At 42.9% G+C, this 18,355-nt stretch overlaps 1 protein-coding gene across 1 annotated transcript; it reads left to right on the top strand.

Annotated features, from left to right (window-relative positions):
- Positions 1–5,084: 5,084 nt before the first annotated feature.
- Positions 5,085–17,641, top strand: LOC115784553 (ras-related protein Rab-37). The gene is made up of 9 exons (XM_030735821.1): positions 5,085–5,589; positions 6,599–6,709; positions 8,757–8,798; positions 10,780–10,846; positions 11,033–11,085; positions 11,478–11,543; positions 12,335–12,391; positions 12,470–12,546; positions 16,566–17,641. The coding sequence occupies exons 1-9, from the start codon at positions 5,479–5,481 to the stop codon at positions 16,666–16,668; spliced, it is 687 nt and encodes a 228-aa protein (XP_030591681.1). The 5' UTR covers positions 5,085–5,478; the 3' UTR covers positions 16,669–17,641.
- The last annotated feature ends 714 nt before the right edge of the window (positions 17,642–18,355 follow it).

Genomic DNA, 18,355 nt, shown 5'->3' on the forward strand with positions numbered 1-18,355 from the left:
TTGCTGGCCTATAAGGAGGTTTTGGGTCTCCTCACTCTCAGGGTTGTGACATGTCTCTGAAAAAGCTGTGGTAAACCCCCCACCTCCCTGCTTACAGCATACACACCACCAGTTCTCGTGTGCTTTCGGCTTTCCTTTCCGTTGCTGATCTCTTTTCCAATGTCAGTCCTGAAAACCCAGCCAGTATCCTTGCATCAAAATTTCATGTAGGTGGCATGAAATAGTAATCTGATGGTTTCAGAGGGGGCCATCTAAAAGCCACACAACGTCTGCTTCACACCGAGACCCCCTCCACACACACATAGACCACCTCTCTTCTGGTCTGTGTCATTTGTACTTCAGTTGCTCATACCTGCTTCTTCTGTGGAGGGATGCGGACCGTGGCAAACACTCGACTCTGTTTTGTTTAAAATGTCGCTGCTTTACTCAGCAGTTTTGAAGGATGCACGCTGGAGAACGAGTGAGCAAAAATTGACTTTAAGGAGCCACAGAGCCTCAGATGTTCAACCTGCATGTCACTTAGTTAGGTTTTTAATGTGAAAAGCAAATTGAATGTGCAGAACATGAATATCAGTGATTAAAGTCAGGCATACAGAGCGCTGCAGGCTGCCACGCTGCACTCTTTCTGAGCTCCTTGACACAGCAGATAAGAAGCAGGCGGTGGAGTCTGGCCTGGTGGAGGAGGAGGAGGAGGACTTCTATGTGTGGGGAAGCAGTGAGGTGAATAATGTCAATAAAGGAAGCAGGCACCTTCTGCCAAGGAGCTCAAGGATGGGTACTCCAGCCCCCAGCGAGACAATAACCATGGCGACAAGGCCAGTTGATGCCGGAGCCGTGGTGACAAATCAGCAGGTGCCTGCCGGGGTGATGGATAACCCTCGGTAAACGGAGCCAGCGGTCGTTAGTGCCGCACCACCTGTTGCTTTTGTGGATGTGAGATGTGACTGATTGTCAGTCTAAAACATGTACAAGAACATTTTGTACATGTACCAGCATGAAGTCTTAAAGCATGTTTGGATGTGACCTTTTCAGTTTAATTAAATTGCCAATGAAAGAATGAACCAAGTAAAACTGCAGTGTTGTCAGCAAAATGTTCTGAGGAAAAATGTCCCATGTAAGACTGTTAATACACGTGTTATAGTTGCCTACCTGAGCTTCTGGTCAAAGTCTTGCAGCCTGTTGCATTCAATAAGATCTAAAAGGCTTTAAAGCCCTTTCCCCCAGTTAAATTGTAAGTGGAACCAAATTTGAATACTTTTAATTTGTGTATATGTCTTATTACATTACATTGATTTCAACAGTACAGCTGGGACAGAGGGAAAATTAACCATACAGTAACAGTGTTTGGGTTAATCGTTACCTTCCACAGGTGAAGGTGATTGTGTGAGGTGTAAAAGAAAAATAGGAGAAAGAGAAATTGTGGCACCTTGAGGGTACAAGAACAAATGTGAAACATCAGTCTGAGATGTGAGCATGAATCTCACACACATAACCCGATTACATTCCCGGTTCTTTGGTGCCTATTGTGCTCCCCTTTTTGCAGCCATTGACTCCCAGCTCCAGCTGTCACACGCCGTCATGGAGCGCAGAGCTCCACACTGAGCGACAGATGAACATATACATTGTCGTACGCCTCAGGTGACAAGTGATGTGGCAGTGAAGCCTGCATGATACTACCTCTGTGTGTGTGCGTGTGTGTCTCTCTCTGCAGACCATCCTCGTGGGGGACAGTGGAGTGGGCAAGACCTCTCTGCTGGTTCAGTTCGACCAGGGCAAGTTCATCGCAGGGTCCTTCACCTCTACCGTGGGCATCGGCTTCACAGTGAGTCCACGCTTCCTGTCCTCCGCACACCCCCCCACTCACTCATACTTCTGCCTTGCTCACCCGTGTGTGTGTGTGTGTGTTTGTGTGTGAGTGAATGTGTGTGTTTTCTCTCCCTCCTCCTTCCATCTCATTAAGCTGCTGACTTCACCCGAGTGTTGAGGGACATGCCACTGTGACGGGCTGTTTGTACTAAAGTCGTGACATTAGCTGCGAAGCAAATCTTCTCCGTTTCAGTGCTGGGGAGTGTTTGACTCCCTCAGCGTGTCGGTGAAATGCAGCATGAATCAGCGGTGCTCTCCAGTGTGCAATGTTGCATTTTATCACTGCATTCATTATAATCCTTAACACACTGCGGGGGTTAGAGATTATGGTCAATGATGCCAATGCTACAATTTAAATTACTACCAGGAGACCACAGCTGATGAATGCCAGGGCATGCAGGCTGTTTGCTGCTGGATGTTTGTAACAAAGATGCTTTGAACACGACTGATTTGATGCTTTGTGACAACTTTTAGGAGGGTCAGGCTAGGTGACAAGTAAAGGCCAAAGGAGAAAATCACGGCTTAGGCTGCTGGAATCTTTCCTGTTGCCACACTGATAACTTTGGCTTTGTGTCATTGCCATTATAGCAAAAAAAGAGAGAAAAAAAAAAGGAGAAAACTGGCTTTGGTGTTGCACATTTGCATAAGTTTGCATAAATGTATGACTCAAGGTTCAAAAGCCCTCCAGAAAGATGCACTACAAAAATAAATAAATAAATCTTTTGCATAAGTGTGCCGGATTAAAGTCAGGGGTAAGAGAGCGTGCGCAAAAAAAAGCGCCTTTCATTCGGTGTCTTCAGGCGACACTTTGATGGGACCTGGCTGAGATGATCAACAAGGTGGAAATTTACCCAGCACTGGGCTTTGCTGCTTCACGAGTTGTGCTGAGTTGGTTGAAATAAATTGAGATTTCAGGCTTTTTCAGCCTTTGTGTTCAGATGTTTTAAGCACGCCTCCTCTTCACAAGCTATAAAACATAGAAATAGAAATAGAATGCTTTTATTGTCATTATACAGGATGTACAATGAGATTGGAGACAGTGACTCGAAAAAATAGGCAGACAAAAGAACTTGGTGACTGACAGTTTAATTGATACTATCTGAAATGTTAAATTGACTCATCTTCCCCAGCCACAGCTCCGACATGCTGCTCTGACCCCGGCTCTGTCGTGTTGGTTAGTCAGTTTTTTATGTGGACTCAATTGCTAAGAGTGAGAGACTCGAGGCAGGTTGTAAAATAAAAAAGATATTTAATGAGAACTGCACAGTTTTAACTGACCAAATAAAGCAACAAGGGGGAAATGGAGGGAAGCTAAAGATAAGACAGTTAAGGCAGTTTTTAAATGATGATTTCATTTATTAATTAATTTATTAACAAAAATTATTCAAACCTGTGAAAAGTAATTGCCCCCTAAACATAACTGGTTGTGCCGCCCTTGGCAGCAAGAACTGCAGTCAAGTGTTTATGATAACTGGCAGTGAGTCTTTTACGTCACTGTGGAGGAGTTTTGGCTCACTCTTTTTTGCAAAGTGCGCTTGAGCTTCAGGCCACGAACTGATGGCCGGACACTCTCCTTCAGGATTTTCTGGTGGAGAGCAAAATTCGTGGGAATATTTTCCCAAAAGTCTCGGGGATCATCAAGATGTTTTTTGGCAAATGTGAGAAGAGCCTTTGTGTGCTTCTTTGGTCAGCAGTGGTTTTCTCCTTGGAACTCTCCCATGGATGCCATTTTTGCCTAGCCTCTTTCTTATTGTTGAATCGGGAACTCTGACCTTAACTGAGGCAGATGAGGCCTGCAGTTCATTAGATGTTGTTCTGGGTTCTCTTATGACCTCCTGGATGAGTCGTTAATGAGCTCTTGGAGTAATTTTGGTGAGTCGGACACTCCTGGGAAGGTTCAGCACTGCTCCAGGTTTTCGCCATTTGTGGATAATACCTCTCACTGTGGTTTACTAGAATCCCAAAGCCTTGGAAATGGCTTTGTAACCAATTCCAGCCTGATGGATGTCAGTGATTTTGTTTCTCAGCTTTTTCTTTAGATCACAAGGTGTTGCTTTTTGAGCTCTTTTAGCCTGCTTCACTTTGTCAGACAGGTTCTACTTAAGTCATTTCTTGATTCAACAGGTCTGGCAGTAATCAGGTCTGGGTGTGGCCAGTGAAACTTAACTCAGCTTTCCAAAAAATGTGGTTAATCGCAGTTAATTCAATAAGGGAGGAGGGGCGGGGGGTGCTTTTTCACATAGGGACAGGTGGTTTTGGGTAGCTTTTTTGCCTTAATAAGTAAATTCATTTAAAAACTGCATTTTGAATTTGCTCGAGTTATCTTTGTCTAAATTAAAATTTGTCTGATGATCTGAAACATGCAAGTGTGACAAATGTGCAAATAAATAAATAAGAAGGCAGGACGGCACAGGTCAATACGATAAGGGCGGCAGGAAAACCACAGAGGAACTAATGTTGAGAATAAAACAGAAAGTAAACGCAAACAAACAAGAAGACAGATGGAGGGAAACCATGCTCACCAAAACCACGATATGCTCAGCTCCACGTTTTTGCCATTATGTTAATGCCAGAGGCGGAGATGCTGCCAGGGAATGATGAGCTCATACGTGTGAGAAACAGATCGCATGTCAGTTATATAACATCAGTGATCTGTGACCGTGTGTCATTAGTCCCGTCTGCACAGAGAAGAGCGCGGAGAAGCTCCACCCGTTGAGCGGCAGGTGGAGACAAACACTGTCTGCTGCTGTAGCAGGGAACTGCAAAGGAAACTGGCTGATCAAGAAGGTGCAAAAATAACAAAAGACTGAAAATGCTTCATGAAAACATGATGAGATGTTTGAGATAAAATGAAAAAGGCGCATATTGTGGCTAAGATTTTGCGCGGGGATGTTGAGCGCGCCTCTTTTTTTCTGTCATTTTGAAGGGCATTTCGTTTATCCTTAGGAACCAATTAATAGGCAGTCACACCCGAAGTATGATTTGTGGGTATTTAAACTAGTAGCTCCTCCACCTGTCACCTCTCTGGGTGTGTGTGGCTCTTTGTTGACCCTCAGTGATTGAGCACCACCTGTGGCAGATGAGTCAGCCGTCAGCGTGTCTGACCCCCGCGGCTATAAGGGGGACAATGTCAGCGTCAAAGACACACTGTCCACTCCTAAGAAGGCGCACGTCGGAGCTGTCGACGTCCTCACATAGCTGCTCAGTTAATGATCTGCCCACGCCAGGATGCACCGCTCCTCTCTGAAAAATCACAGAAATGTTTCCGCCTGTTTGTCATTACTGCCTTCTTGACTGCTGGATGGCGCCGCCGCCGTTGCTGATGTTTAAGTTTTGACCGTCTCTTCCGCGTCTTCTAACAGTGCGCTCGTTAAGGTGTGATTTTTTTTTTTTTTTTTTTTTTTCCTCTTTACTTGGGAAGGCGGCTGGCGGTGATCATTTCGTGGCCACACGCAGTATGCGAGCAGAGGGTCTGGAGGTTGGCGGAGACTGGGACTGAGTTGTCGGAGATCTCGCTCAAGGCACGGCGCGCGTCTTTTCTTGGACACCTCGGAGATCGTAACTGTTTGGGGGTCTGGGCTCTTTAGCCTGCGCTCTTTCCTTGGCACTGCGATGTCCACAAGAAAGGCATCGTTCACGGAGAAGCAGGCAAAAAACGGCACGTCAAAATATGTCTTGGAGAGATGCGCTTCTATTAACGAGTATTATGATATTGCCTTCAAGGTGTGTATTTCCGTGCTGTCATGTGTGTGTTGGGGGTTGTTTTTTGCCTTTCTTTGTGGTGCTGCTGGTGGAACAGGTGTGTACATTTACTGTACTGTGACAGTTGGGTGTACCTGCAGCAGCAACAACATGATTATTGACTTTTCACATCTGGAGACTGTGCAGCGCTCACTGGTGATCTCAAGCGAAAACCATTAGCTGCAATCTGAAGGCTCTGCCTTTATTCATTCTCCCCCTTGAGCAGGCCATTATTTTACAGTTTGAATAACGATAACAGAGCTGACAAGTCATCCACCTGACGGTTAGTGCTGAAGAAGCCTCTCTTTAAGAAGGCTGTAAATCCTTACCCGCCCAAATGTTTGCAGAGGGTGTACTTGTTGCTCTTCACAAAGCCTTCTATTGAATAAATGCTGCCAAGGCTCACCCTTAAGTGTTCTAGAAACTCACATAGACAGCAGGAAACTTGCATTCAAGTCTATTTGTGTTAGCCTGTGTACATCTACGTGGCATGGTTATTTATGCAGCCATGACTCTGAGTGAACAACATGTAATATTTCCATCACATGCTGCAGGATTGATTGTATAATTACACATCCTGTTGTTGTAATTATATTGATTGGAGAGGGGTGCATGCTGAAAAATGATCAGAGTAAAATTACAGAGTTGGCTGACATCTCGAATTCCCCTCTCCAGCAGTGGCAGAGTGTCACATCCTGGTGGCAGCTAAGTCAACACTGTAGTGTACTGTGGCTGTATTTGCCTACATAATAAAAGCTTACGAACATGATATATCGCACAGTATGGTCATGGGAGTCAAACACTATGATTCCAGGTGTGAAATTTTCCTTTTTCAGTTGCAGTGTATTTAATGCAACACAGCTGTCAGCTTTCATTTGTGTCAGTGGTGGTTTTTGTTTTGTTTTTGTTTTTGATGTTTTTTTTTTGTTTGTTTTTTTTTTGACCAGCTGTAACCTGTTGTCCCTTTTCTCTGGTGGTGGATTTGCTCTAGGTGATGTTGCTGGGAGATTCAGCCGTGGGGAAGACATGCGTCTTGGTGCGCTTCAAAGATGGGGCATTTCTGGGAGGCAACTTTATAGCCACCGTTGGAATAGACTTTAGGGTGAGAGAGATACTGTAGAACTCACCGAATGAGTCATTATGATGCTCATTATTTCTCTGTGAGCCATTTAGTGTGTGTGTGTGTGTGTGTGTGTGTGTGTGTGTGTGTGTGTGTTACATTCTTGTTAATCATATGAGGGAATAATTTACGTGTGCAAAAACAACCTAATGCTATTTACAAAACAACAATAATCCGTTTGTTAACGAGTGACATCGGCCCAATTATCACCTAATTTCCACGAGGAACACTTCATCATTCTGCGATGATAGCACCAAATGTACAAATGCTTGCAAAGAGAAATCAGTGGAGTTCACAGACCACTTGTGCTGCTAGGCTGCGGACTGCTTCATAAATGTCTTGGCAGATGCCTGCCCACGTCCTTGTCTCCTGGAAAGATTGGCTGCAGCTCAGTTCGGTCCTGGAGGAGTCACCATGCTGACAGACAAGCTCCTATTCACATACACCTCATTTGAACACACACACACACACATACACATGCACACACAACCCACACAGTGCTGAATGTGAAGCAAATGCCTGCTGGAGCAAACAGGCAAATATGGTAATCGGACCAAGTGGACAGGCTCGCCCCCAGCCTCCCTGTTTTCCTCCAATCAAAGCAAAACACTCACACTAATGGCAAGTCAAGTAAGAGGTGGGGGTGTTACTTTGAGGAGGAAACTGCACTGCATTAGCCAAAGTGAGGCACCATCTTCTCTGGAAGGCGGCAGAGACATGAAGGAACATAATGGATGTCTGACAGGTATATGAACCCTGTCTATTCAGAAGCATCAGCGCTCTACTTTACCCCCCACCCGCTCAGCAACAGGTGCTGCAGCCAGATAGCAGTTCATAAAACGCATTAAAAGGCAAGTGACACTCATCAACACTTGGATTCATTTAAAACCAAAAAAAAAAAAACAACTTGTTGCTGTAGTGTCAGACTGTAGTGCTGTAGTGTTCATTGAGAAGAATGGCTGATAGGCAGTTACCTTTTTTTTTTTTTTTCATGTTTGTGAGAAAGGTGCAGATGCTGCAGCTCAGTCACAGGATAATCGGAGATAATCGGAGATAAAACTGTCTGCCTATGCACATGCATAGGCAGACAGTGTGTTGTTGCAGCTTGTAACATGGCCGGTCTATTTTCGGCATGCTTCCTTGTAGCAGTTACTCAGCATGAGAGCTCCTCTCACGTCATAATTGGGGGAAAAAATGGAAACCCATGGCAACTAATGCAGGGGTTGAACCATGTCCATTCTGCCAAAGCAGACGATTCAGCAGGTGGCAGCTCTGGCTGCCAGTGACAGCCTTGTACACGTCATAGAGGTTTCATTTTTGCTACTGTGTGGCTTTTTCATGTTTTTTTTTTTTTTTTTTCCTGTGCATGTCTGTTCTTCCGTGCATTCACAGGAAAGGCAAAGAATGCTTGTGATGACCTGTCACTGATATGAAGTTACAAACTGATTAAGGAAGTGCACTCGCGACTCAGACTTCCTTCATCTTGTGGTGGTTTTTGCAGTGCGGGGTTAAAATATGTTTGTGACCTGGTTTGGTCCTGTAGGCCGTGAAGCAATGCATGGGAGAACTTGTTTACTGTTGCTTGCTGTTGAAACATACTCCTTTATTACACCCCCAGAATCTTTTCTCCTTTTCAGCCACAGCATTTAGTCTTTTTTAGCCGGGGCGCCTAAACTATTTTAGGGCTATCTTTGTTTTTTTTTTACAGGAACTCAGAGGGCACCCCTACAGGGCATGAGGAAATTAAGGGGGAGTCCGTTGTTATGCTGCCAGTCGTCTTTCTCACTGTTGTGTAATTAAGTCTTATCCCAAGACCTCGTTGTTGTTGTTGTGTGGGTGTTGCAAATTACTTTCCCTGCCAGCATTCAAAGCCACTTTTAGTTGCCTTTTTTCTTTTGTCACACGCTGAGTCTCTGAGCTTTTTTAGTCTGCTGTGATGTTCGTCATTCATTTCTGTGCCATTTTCACAGCACTCCACTCTCTAAGGCATATGGTGAATTGTCTCACGCAGCTCTCCTTGTTTTCGTAGAATAAAGTGGTGGATGTCGACAACCTGAAAGTCAAGCTACAGGTGAGAGTGTTGCACCTTTTCCCTAGATCCTCGCAAGACCGTGTCTGGCTGCATTTCACCTCATCACATGACAGATCCTCAGCTCAGATCATCACCTCAGCTCATCTGGGAGATTATGTATAATCAAAAATGATCTGAAAAATCATTTGACCCTCAAAATATTTTAAATTAAATTGCAATTTTAACCATTGCCAGCCCAGTTAAAGATATTGTGGTAGTACAAGTGACTATGGGGTTTTATTCCTGCAGCATGTTGTTGGCACACAATCCCCCAAAACATGGCTGTCTATCATCATGACCTGTTCATTCAAGGCTGAGTGGGTGGCGACAGATTTAGACTCCTCTGCTAACTTGAGTATCTCATTAGTGTCTCTTCTCCTGCACAAGCATTATACATAAAAAATCCTGTCATTAATTCCAAAATAGACCTAATCTGTAACAGCAGAAATTTTGAAGTAGGTGGATAGGCAAGTGCTATATTTCCTCACACATTTATTTTACATGGAAAATCACAGGAAGTATAAATAATACAAGTATATAAAACAAGTATAAAGGTTATCTACACAGTGGCTCGGGAATTTTAGGAGTAGCTTCTACATTTTGCCAACATGTTGAACTAACAGAAAAAACAAAATTGTATATAGGATAGGCTCCAATAAACTTAATTGCCAAGATGGCAGTTTATTATAATTACACTCACCGGCCACTTCATAAGGTACATCATTTAGCAGCTCTGTTAACACAACTATCCAATCAGCCAATACCATGGCAGCACCTCAGTGCATTTAGGCATGTAGACAAGGGGAAGAAAGATTATTTAAGTGACTTTGAATGTGGTTGTTGGTGCCAGATGGGTTAGTCTGAGTATTTCAGAAACTGCTAATATGCTGGGATTGAATGGTGTGAAAAAGAGAAAATATCCCATGAGCAGTAGATCTCTAGAAAATTCCTTGTTGATGCCAGAGGTCAGAGGAGAATGGCCAGACTGCTTCAAGCTGATAAGAAGGCAACAGTAACTCAAATAGCCACTCATTACAGTCAAGGTATGCAGAAGAGCATCTCTGAATGCACAACATGTCAAATCTTGAAGCAGATGGGCTACAGCAGCAGAAGACCATACTGGGTGCCAGTTGTGTCAGCAGGAACAGGAAAGGGAGGCTACAGTTTGCATGGGCTCACCAAATTTGGACAAAGAAAGACTGGAAAAACATTGCCTGGTCTGATGAGTCTCATTCTGCTGCAACATTTGGATGGTAGGGTCAGAATTTGGTGTAAACGTCATGAAAGCATGGATCCATCTTGCCTTGAATCAGCGGTTCAGGCTGATGGTGTTGGTGGTGTAGTTCTGTGGTCGATATTTTCTTGGCACACTTTGGGCCCCTTAATACCAACTGAGCATTGCTTAAATGCCATAACCTACCTGAGTATTGTTGCTGACTGTGCCCATCTCTTTATGACCACAGTGTACCCGTCTTCTGATAATACACTCAAAGCTCAAATCATCTCAGACTGACAGGGAGTTCACTATACTCAAATGGCCTCCCCAGTCACCAGATCCAATAGAGCACTTTTGGGATTTGGTTGAACAGGAGATTCACATCATGGATGTGCAGCTGACAGATCTGCAGCAGCTGTGTGATTCTGTCATATCAGTAGGGACCAAAATCTTGTTGAATCTGTGCCACGAAGCATTGAAGCAGTTCTGAAGGCAAAAAAGGGTCAAAGGTGTACCTAATGAAGTGACCAGTGACTAAAAAGCGCAAAATTAAAACGTTTAGATTTATCAACAAGTTTAACTTCTAAATTCAACTATTCAGATTCTGGTTTGAATTAAATCTTTACTGATCATGGCATTCAAGCATTGTGAAGCAGTATCATAACTCTGTCTGCTGCAGTCAGTGGCTGTCTTGTATTTCGTGAGGATGGATCAGGATATTTACCTGTGTTTGCATACTGTGTAACTGTGTGGTTTGTTACGCAGATCTGGGATACAGCCGGCCAAGAGAGATTCCGCAGTGTAACGCACGCCTACTACAGAGATGCCCAGGGTAACCTTTGCTTTTTATATTTTACTTCCTTGTGCTCTCTGTGTGGGGGAAGGTCCAGCGCAGGTAATGGAGCAAAGCAGCTGAGATGGGCTTTAATTGTGTGCACAGAGAACGTGCGTTTATCTATGAAAGAGTAACCCCATTAAAAATGCAACCAAACTGCTCCTCTTTTTGCCTTTCTTACAGCATTACTCCTGCTTTATGATATCACCAGCAAGCCATCATTTGACAATATCAGGGTAAGACTTTCTCAGATTACTTTCCCCCTGTACTTTCCTTGTCTCTGTCTCTCGTTGCTCCTCTCCTCTCTCTGTTTATTTTCACTTCCTGCATCCAAAACCCCCTCAAGCTGAACGTTAAACTCTATTTACATGCAAAGTACTGTGGGGGCCTGTAGCATTTTGTCTATTTGGAATGACAAGATGTTATCCTTTGGTTGGTTGGTTACACAGTTTCAATAATGAAAAGCAATAAAAGCTTTCAAGGACAAGAGTGACTCAGTGACACCACGATAGATGGAGGATGGCAAAACGCTGTCTTCAAGCAGTGTTCTTTTTTTTTTTTTTTTTTTTAATTGACCAATCTCCCCCCCCCCCCCTCCTTTAATTGTCTGTCTTTTCTACTTTTGAAGGCTTGGCTGACTGAAATACACGAGCATGCCCAGAAGGATGTGGTCATCATGTTGCTCGGCAACAAGGTGAGCACAGCTTCCGTTTAGTGTTACATAAAAGATTAGGAGCATAGCAAGTCCCTCAGCACAATTTCAACATCGCTGTTATCACACTAAGACACAGGAACTGCTTCCACTTCATCACGTATGCATGAATGCAAACTCTCACTCACTCAATCTCACATTTACAAGTGGATAAATGAACGTCTGTGTCTGCTTTGATTTATGTGCATAGTTGTCTCTTTTTAATGCGCACGCTTGTCTGGGAAAATCGAGACAGTCTGTTTACAAAATTGTTGCTTTATTTCTTTTTTTTCTTCCATGCATCATCCAGTGTTATTCCATCATCATGACTAATAAGGATACATCCAAAACACTGGCTCACTAACTGCTATTCATATGCTTCAAGCTGCATGAAACATTTCTTGCACAATGCTTCTGGTGATGAAAAGAGACATTTTCCTGTTTCACTGCAGCCGCAGTCATTGCTAATATATCTACAAGCTCCCTCTGGTGGCTCAGAGAAAACTCACTTGTCTCAAGGGTCTTAGATGTCATGTAGCAGCAGCTCAGATCATTTGCCGTGAAAGCAGCAGGACTGGTGGCAGCGGTCTGTGGGAGCGCCGCCCTCCTGCTGGAGGTGGAGATTCTGACATTTCATCAGTCTGAAGGAGATTTGGCTCACCAGCTGGCGGCTGGGCTGACAGATAGGAGACAGGACGTGCCGGCTGACAACATGTAGCGGATGGCATGGTGACTCTGTGACCCATCACCTCCGCTATGATGACTTGTTTTATTTTTCTGCTGCTGTCTTACAGTCAGACATGGCTGCAGAGAGGGTCGTGAAGATGGAGGATGGAGAGAAGCTGGCAAAGGTAATGCATGACATTTTCAAGTGGTTGAAGTCGCCACAGTAGAGAGGCTTTACTCTTCTAATGTTTTTTCCATCTCAGGAATATGGAGTACCCTTTATGGAGACCAGTGCAAAGACAGGAGTCAATGTGGACCTGGCTTTTCATGCTATAGCAAAGTAAGTCTTAGGCTCCTGTAATCAATATTATTAATAAACAATGGATGAGACAACATTATTTAATGGAAACCAGTTGACTGTAGTGAAGAACCCACATTACACGACTATAACTTGAGTGTTCAGCTCTCTGCAGCTCCGCTGGCCATTTTAGCATCTTTCAGTTGATTATTTTTGGTTGCTCATAGCATTATATTACCAGATAAAGCACCAGTATGTCTTCCTAGGACATTTTGTTGCCATGACAGCATAAGAAGGTGTTATGTTATTCCTTTTTACCTTTTTTGGGCTGTCCTCAAGTTTAAAAAAAAAAAGAAAAAAAAAAAACAGATGTATGAAGATGCTAATGTTAATAATATAATTGCTTTTTCTTTTTCTTTTACTCATAAAAAAGCCTAATCGTCATCTAATTTGCAAGTATAGAAAAAATCATCTGACACTGACTAGTCACTGACAGTGCAGGGTGGAAAAACTGTAGGTTGAAGAGGTGCCCTTAGTAGGGGCATACAAAGTCTGGTTCTAGACAAATAAAATCCCAATAAAAATTATTCAGAGAAGTGTTATTGAGATGCACAAACCCTGTGTATTCATCTATCACAAAGCCAGATTGTCAGTTTAGCTCATCAAGTTGAGTGGGCGACCTGTATGCCACAAGGCTAATGCAGAGACCTGGGTTTGAATCTTCCCTGAGGCCAGCTTTCTTCTCTTTTCTCCTATTGCAATAAAGTCTGAAAAGCCCAAAAGATACATTTTAAAAAGTCAAATTGTTTACAAGTTGAAGAAATTCAGGATAGTTGCTGCTCTCCCAAGGAGTGGGAGTTCTGCAAAAGCCACTCCAATGAACATAATGTACAGTAGGTGGAAAGCAACTCAAAGGTAACAGCTGAACATATGCAAAAATCTCTGAATTTGCTATGTTGTGTTAATATATGTATTGTAAGAAATATACTAAATAAAAATATACATTACGTTCACAGGAAAAATGGTACTGCCCGCCATCACCAAATGCCATAAAGCATGGTGGAGCTAGCATCATGATTTGGGTCTGCTTAGCTAAATCAGGATCTGGACATCTTGTAACGGTTGAGGGAACAATGAATTCAAAATTGTGTCAAGAAACTGTCACAGCAGTCTGTGGCCTCAGTCTACAGAGATACTGAGTGATGCAACAAAAAATGACCAACAAAAAAAAAAATAAAAGGACAGAGTTCTGTCGTTAATTTGGTAGATTTTCCTTATGTTGCAGTTATGAGTATGAGATGGACATTTTGCTTTCTTTTTGTCTGCTGCTGTTTGTCTTTGTTTTTTTGGGTGGTTGCAATATGGAAAATAATGTCACAGCATTTATTTTTTTTTCTTAAAACAATATGCTGCTGTCATTGTGGAAACAAACTGGAGATTAGGGGAGTTTAACCATAACCTCATCCAACACCTTTGGGATGAACTGGATCATCTTTGTGGCTGAATTAGAGTAAATCCTTGGAGCAAGTTTATGAACTCTAATGGGATGTCTTCCCAGTGTCTAGGCTCATACAATAACTTATTAATGTGCATAGTTTTAGAATAAAATAATTAATGGCTGCATATGCGTATTATGTCTGAGTGTTTTCAGCCTTGTAATGTATTAAAAGTATATTCTGATCACAGATTGATTAAAAAAAAAGAGCTTGTATTCAGTGTATTACAAAGACACTGCATAAGATCTGCACACTAGAAGAGAAAACCCAGATCTACGTATGTATAAAGTTTTTACTTGTGGAGATATGGTTGATCGGTTATACATATTTATTCAGGCTCTCATAGCTTTCTCATTCGTTTTTGCCATGTGGAGAGTCTGAAGATCAGACCTTTGACTACAGCTGCACCTCATACCTAACTAAGGATAAATGGCTGGGAATAATCCCTGCATTTGGCACGCTGAAACATTCTCTTTTTCAAAATAAAATTCAAGGTGCAGGATTACCGATTTGACACACTGAAGGAGATCCAGCCTGCATCATGCATGCACAGAAAAGGGTTTCCAGGAAGCATTGTAAAAATGGGCACAGGAAGCAGTGAGTTGCACAAATCAGACACATTTTTTTGTTGTCAAAATCGCAAAACTGTTTGATCACATCTCGTATCTTAGACTTCAAAATTCTATTCTCCTTTAAAAGATAGAACCCTTTGCAGCGCAAAATTAATTTACTTCTAAATTGCACACTGAGGTTTCATGTGAGGGTTGTTATCTGCTTCATGCATGCGGCTTGACCTCTTGTGTTTACTCAGATGTTCTCTGGGTAATGTTTTTTGTTGCTGTTGTTTGTCTTTTCTTTGACTTTAAAGGTGCAGTCAGTAATTTGTTGAGGTTATTTAATAGAAAAATATACATAGATTAGTGTGTAATTGATGCATTCTCATAAACAGAATTAATCTATTAAAATACATAGGAGCAGGCGCCGGTTTGTGGAAGCTGGCATGTTCCCCACTATATTTGGATAGAGTGGCCAGGAGGGACATCTCCCTTCCAATTTACCGTGTTTTATATATATGTGGCTAGAGACTGGCGGCCATATGCATAGCACACCAAAGGCGGAGGAGAAGAGAACCCGTAGGCGTTCACGTGCTGTGGAGGGACATTTAAATTCATGCCTGCACCTTCAGACTCAAGATATGAAGGTTCATACCTATGTTTTTTCATCAGAGAGGATCTCCTTCACCAAAAACACGAAAATGCAAAGGAAGAGACAACACCACTGGCATCTTAATAAAATTTCATTCTCTTCCTCCTCACCTAAAGCCTTATCTCCTGAACTGAAGTCAAGGCTCTGACACATGAAAACCTGCATAAACGTGCTTATTTCTTCCCGATATTGTCGCAATTACTTATTGTTAGCAGACTAACCATGCGACCCTCCCATCTCTGGACAGCTGAGAAGAGTCAGCTAAACAACAGCTGGTTATAAGCTAACATTATGCCTGCTAATATTAAGCTTGAGTGTCCTAAAAATCACACTTTCCCTCTGATTAACAGTTTGATTACATTTATTCATTAAGTGTTCAAGTCCAACAAAACTGCAGCCACTTCAAAGCCAGTTTCACTAACACCAACAGAGCAACCAACTGAGGCTAAAGCGGCAAAAACAGCAGTGCTCACCTTAGTATCGCTGGCATCAGTCAGACTCATAGACTTGTATTGGATGCAAAGTTTTACAGCCTCTTCCAGAGTAAATAATGGGGACACTTCTCACAGTTGAGGTAAACAGTGGACTGACAGCCTTACACCGATAGGGAAAAACTCCAGCGAGGATCCAGAACAAACAATAGCAGAAACATGCCAGCCAGCCATGGCTGTTATAGGGTACAATTTAAATTGAATATTTTTGATGTCTCGGCTGACCAAAACACGTTTTTCCTATAGAAACCACCGTAGCTAGGACTGTGTACTTGAATTGGGAGGGATAGGAAAACAGAACTCAGTTGACTGCATTCTGAAATCTACTGACATCTAGTGGTGAAGATTTTACACACTGTAACTTTAACTTGATGCAATCAAGCCTCCCTCTGCATCTAATGCACACCACGGGCTTTCGTTTAGTTGTTTGTTCCTGTTGTCTGTAATTATCACTAGACTGCAACTGTTTGCATTTCAGGCTTCCTCTGGACTCTAAATAATAAGTGTGTGATTGCTGTATTTTAATGAGTTCCATGTGTACACACCTGTGTTACAGAGTGAAAGGAATCTCAAAAAGGTTCTTATGAAGTCTGAAATGACTGTAAAGTGTGCTTCCAGAGCTGCAAATGAAACTAATGTAGGTGATTTATTATCTTGATGTGATGGCAGTCTTAAGTGGATGTCAGATTAAATGATACCATGCCCGAGGCATTCTGATAAAATCTCAGTACACAGAGATCCTGATATATTTCTCTTCATTTCTCATATTCTTTATTTGCCCAGCCTGTCTGTGCTCCATCCCACACATTCGCCACCTCTGCATCTAACTTCCTGCATCTTTCTCTTTCTCTTTTTCTTTCTCTGTCAGGGAGCTGAAGCACAGAGCAACACAGCAGCCGAATGAGCCCAAGTTCCAGATACACGACTACATTGAGTCTCAGAAGCACAAGACTGGCTGCTGCGGCCTGTAGTTGATGCTGATAATCTGGCAGAGAGAGACACACATAGATAAAGAAACATGGAGGGAGGGAGGGTAAACAAAAAAAAAAAAAGTCTGCTGTCTATTATGAAAGCCAATCCCTGCACCAAAACCTGAGAAGTGGACGTCCTCTTCTTCTCCACCAAGCTTTCGACTGAATGAAAGTGAATCTGGATTGGCTGCCATCCCTTATCTGAAATGTGAATTTAAACCTTTTATGTCACGTGTAGAGATATTTGTGGTTTTTGTGGTGACAGTTGTATCAAGCTACCAGTCAGGAGTTGCAGACTGTAATGCTATATCCATCTGCAGGCATGGGGAAAATGAAGAGATTGTTGATGTGGATATAGCATTTTGCTGTGCAGCTCTTCGTTTGTTTAATCTCAGTTTTACCAGGCTGTGAACAGAATCCCTTTTTGGCCTTACAGTCTTTATTCTTGGAGATTTTAGTGAGTCTGAGTCTCACGGTGAGATTGTAGCTAAAATGATCCCATCTGTTCACATGTGTACTGCTGTTAGATAGAATAAAGCCAACATTTGGAGGGCATTTACCCACACTGTGTCTGTCTGTACATTCAATTCAGGGCCAGTGAAACATCATCCCGAGTACTGTACATGTAACTGTGCTGCAGCATCACCCACCAAGCTACATACAGTACAATGAGATTATTCCTGCTGTTCCCTCCGCATGCGGTTTGCCTTCTCACCACTCGCACACGGCAACAGCACAGCACTCCCAAACGTTGTTGTGTCCTCTTCGGTGATGGATGTCTGTGTGTAGACTGTAGCGAAGCTGTATTTGTGCATCACTTTTCTTTGTACAATGTTCATTATGAATGTTTGCTTGTCAGACTTGCTCTGTGTCACGTTTGTCCCTCTTGAGAGGTTGTCACAGTGATCACAAAGTGCCATGAAAAGTGCTTTGTTATCATACTATCTATAAAAAAAGTATATTTTGTAATGTACATGCTGTTGCTTTGCTGAAGTCTGTCTTGTCTGCGTTTCTGTGTGTGTGTGTGTGGTGTGTGTGTGTGTGTGTGTGTGTGTGTGTGTCAGTGGGAGTCGCTGATAAACAGCAGGATGTGCTGTGGTTAATGAGCCACTGTGTGGCAGCAGCTGCCCTGTTTATACTCCAATATGCACAGCTAGAAAAAGTAAAGTGTTTTATCAGTTAGAGAAATGATTGTGCAAATGTTAAAGGATGCTCAGTGTCTGTGGTTGCAGTGAGGTTGGACCAGAGTGTTGGGGTGAAGTGAGAGGACATGAAATACTTGGAACGCATGCGTGATTCACTGTGCACCTGAAGGCAGCTCGCCTCCTCTTTCACTCACATCCATCTACAGTATGAGTCACTCAAAAGACACACCGAGGCTTTCTGTCCTTTCCTGTGAAAAAACCAATGTATTATTTGAATGACTTTCCATCACCAACTGAACTCCCTGCTGCATGCGGTCAGCATACCGCTGAGAGCTCCTGTGTCTGTCCTCTTATCAGGTCTGGCAGCATTCTCAGATGAGAAGTCAAATCCTGCCTGAGGTTTTAGCCGAGCAGCTTCCTGTCAGGATCTGTTTTCACTGCCATGTCACTCATATCGCTGAATGGCCAATGAGGACTGTGGGGGTGACAGTGGAGTTGAAAACTGATGCTGATTATTGTTGACAGATGATCACAGACCCAGA

The sequence above is a fragment of the Archocentrus centrarchus genome, chromosome 8 (assembly GCF_007364275.1).
Source record: "Archocentrus centrarchus isolate MPI-CPG fArcCen1 chromosome 8, fArcCen1, whole genome shotgun sequence".
NCBI classification, from domain to species: Eukaryota; Metazoa; Chordata; class Actinopteri; order Cichliformes; family Cichlidae; genus Archocentrus; species Archocentrus centrarchus.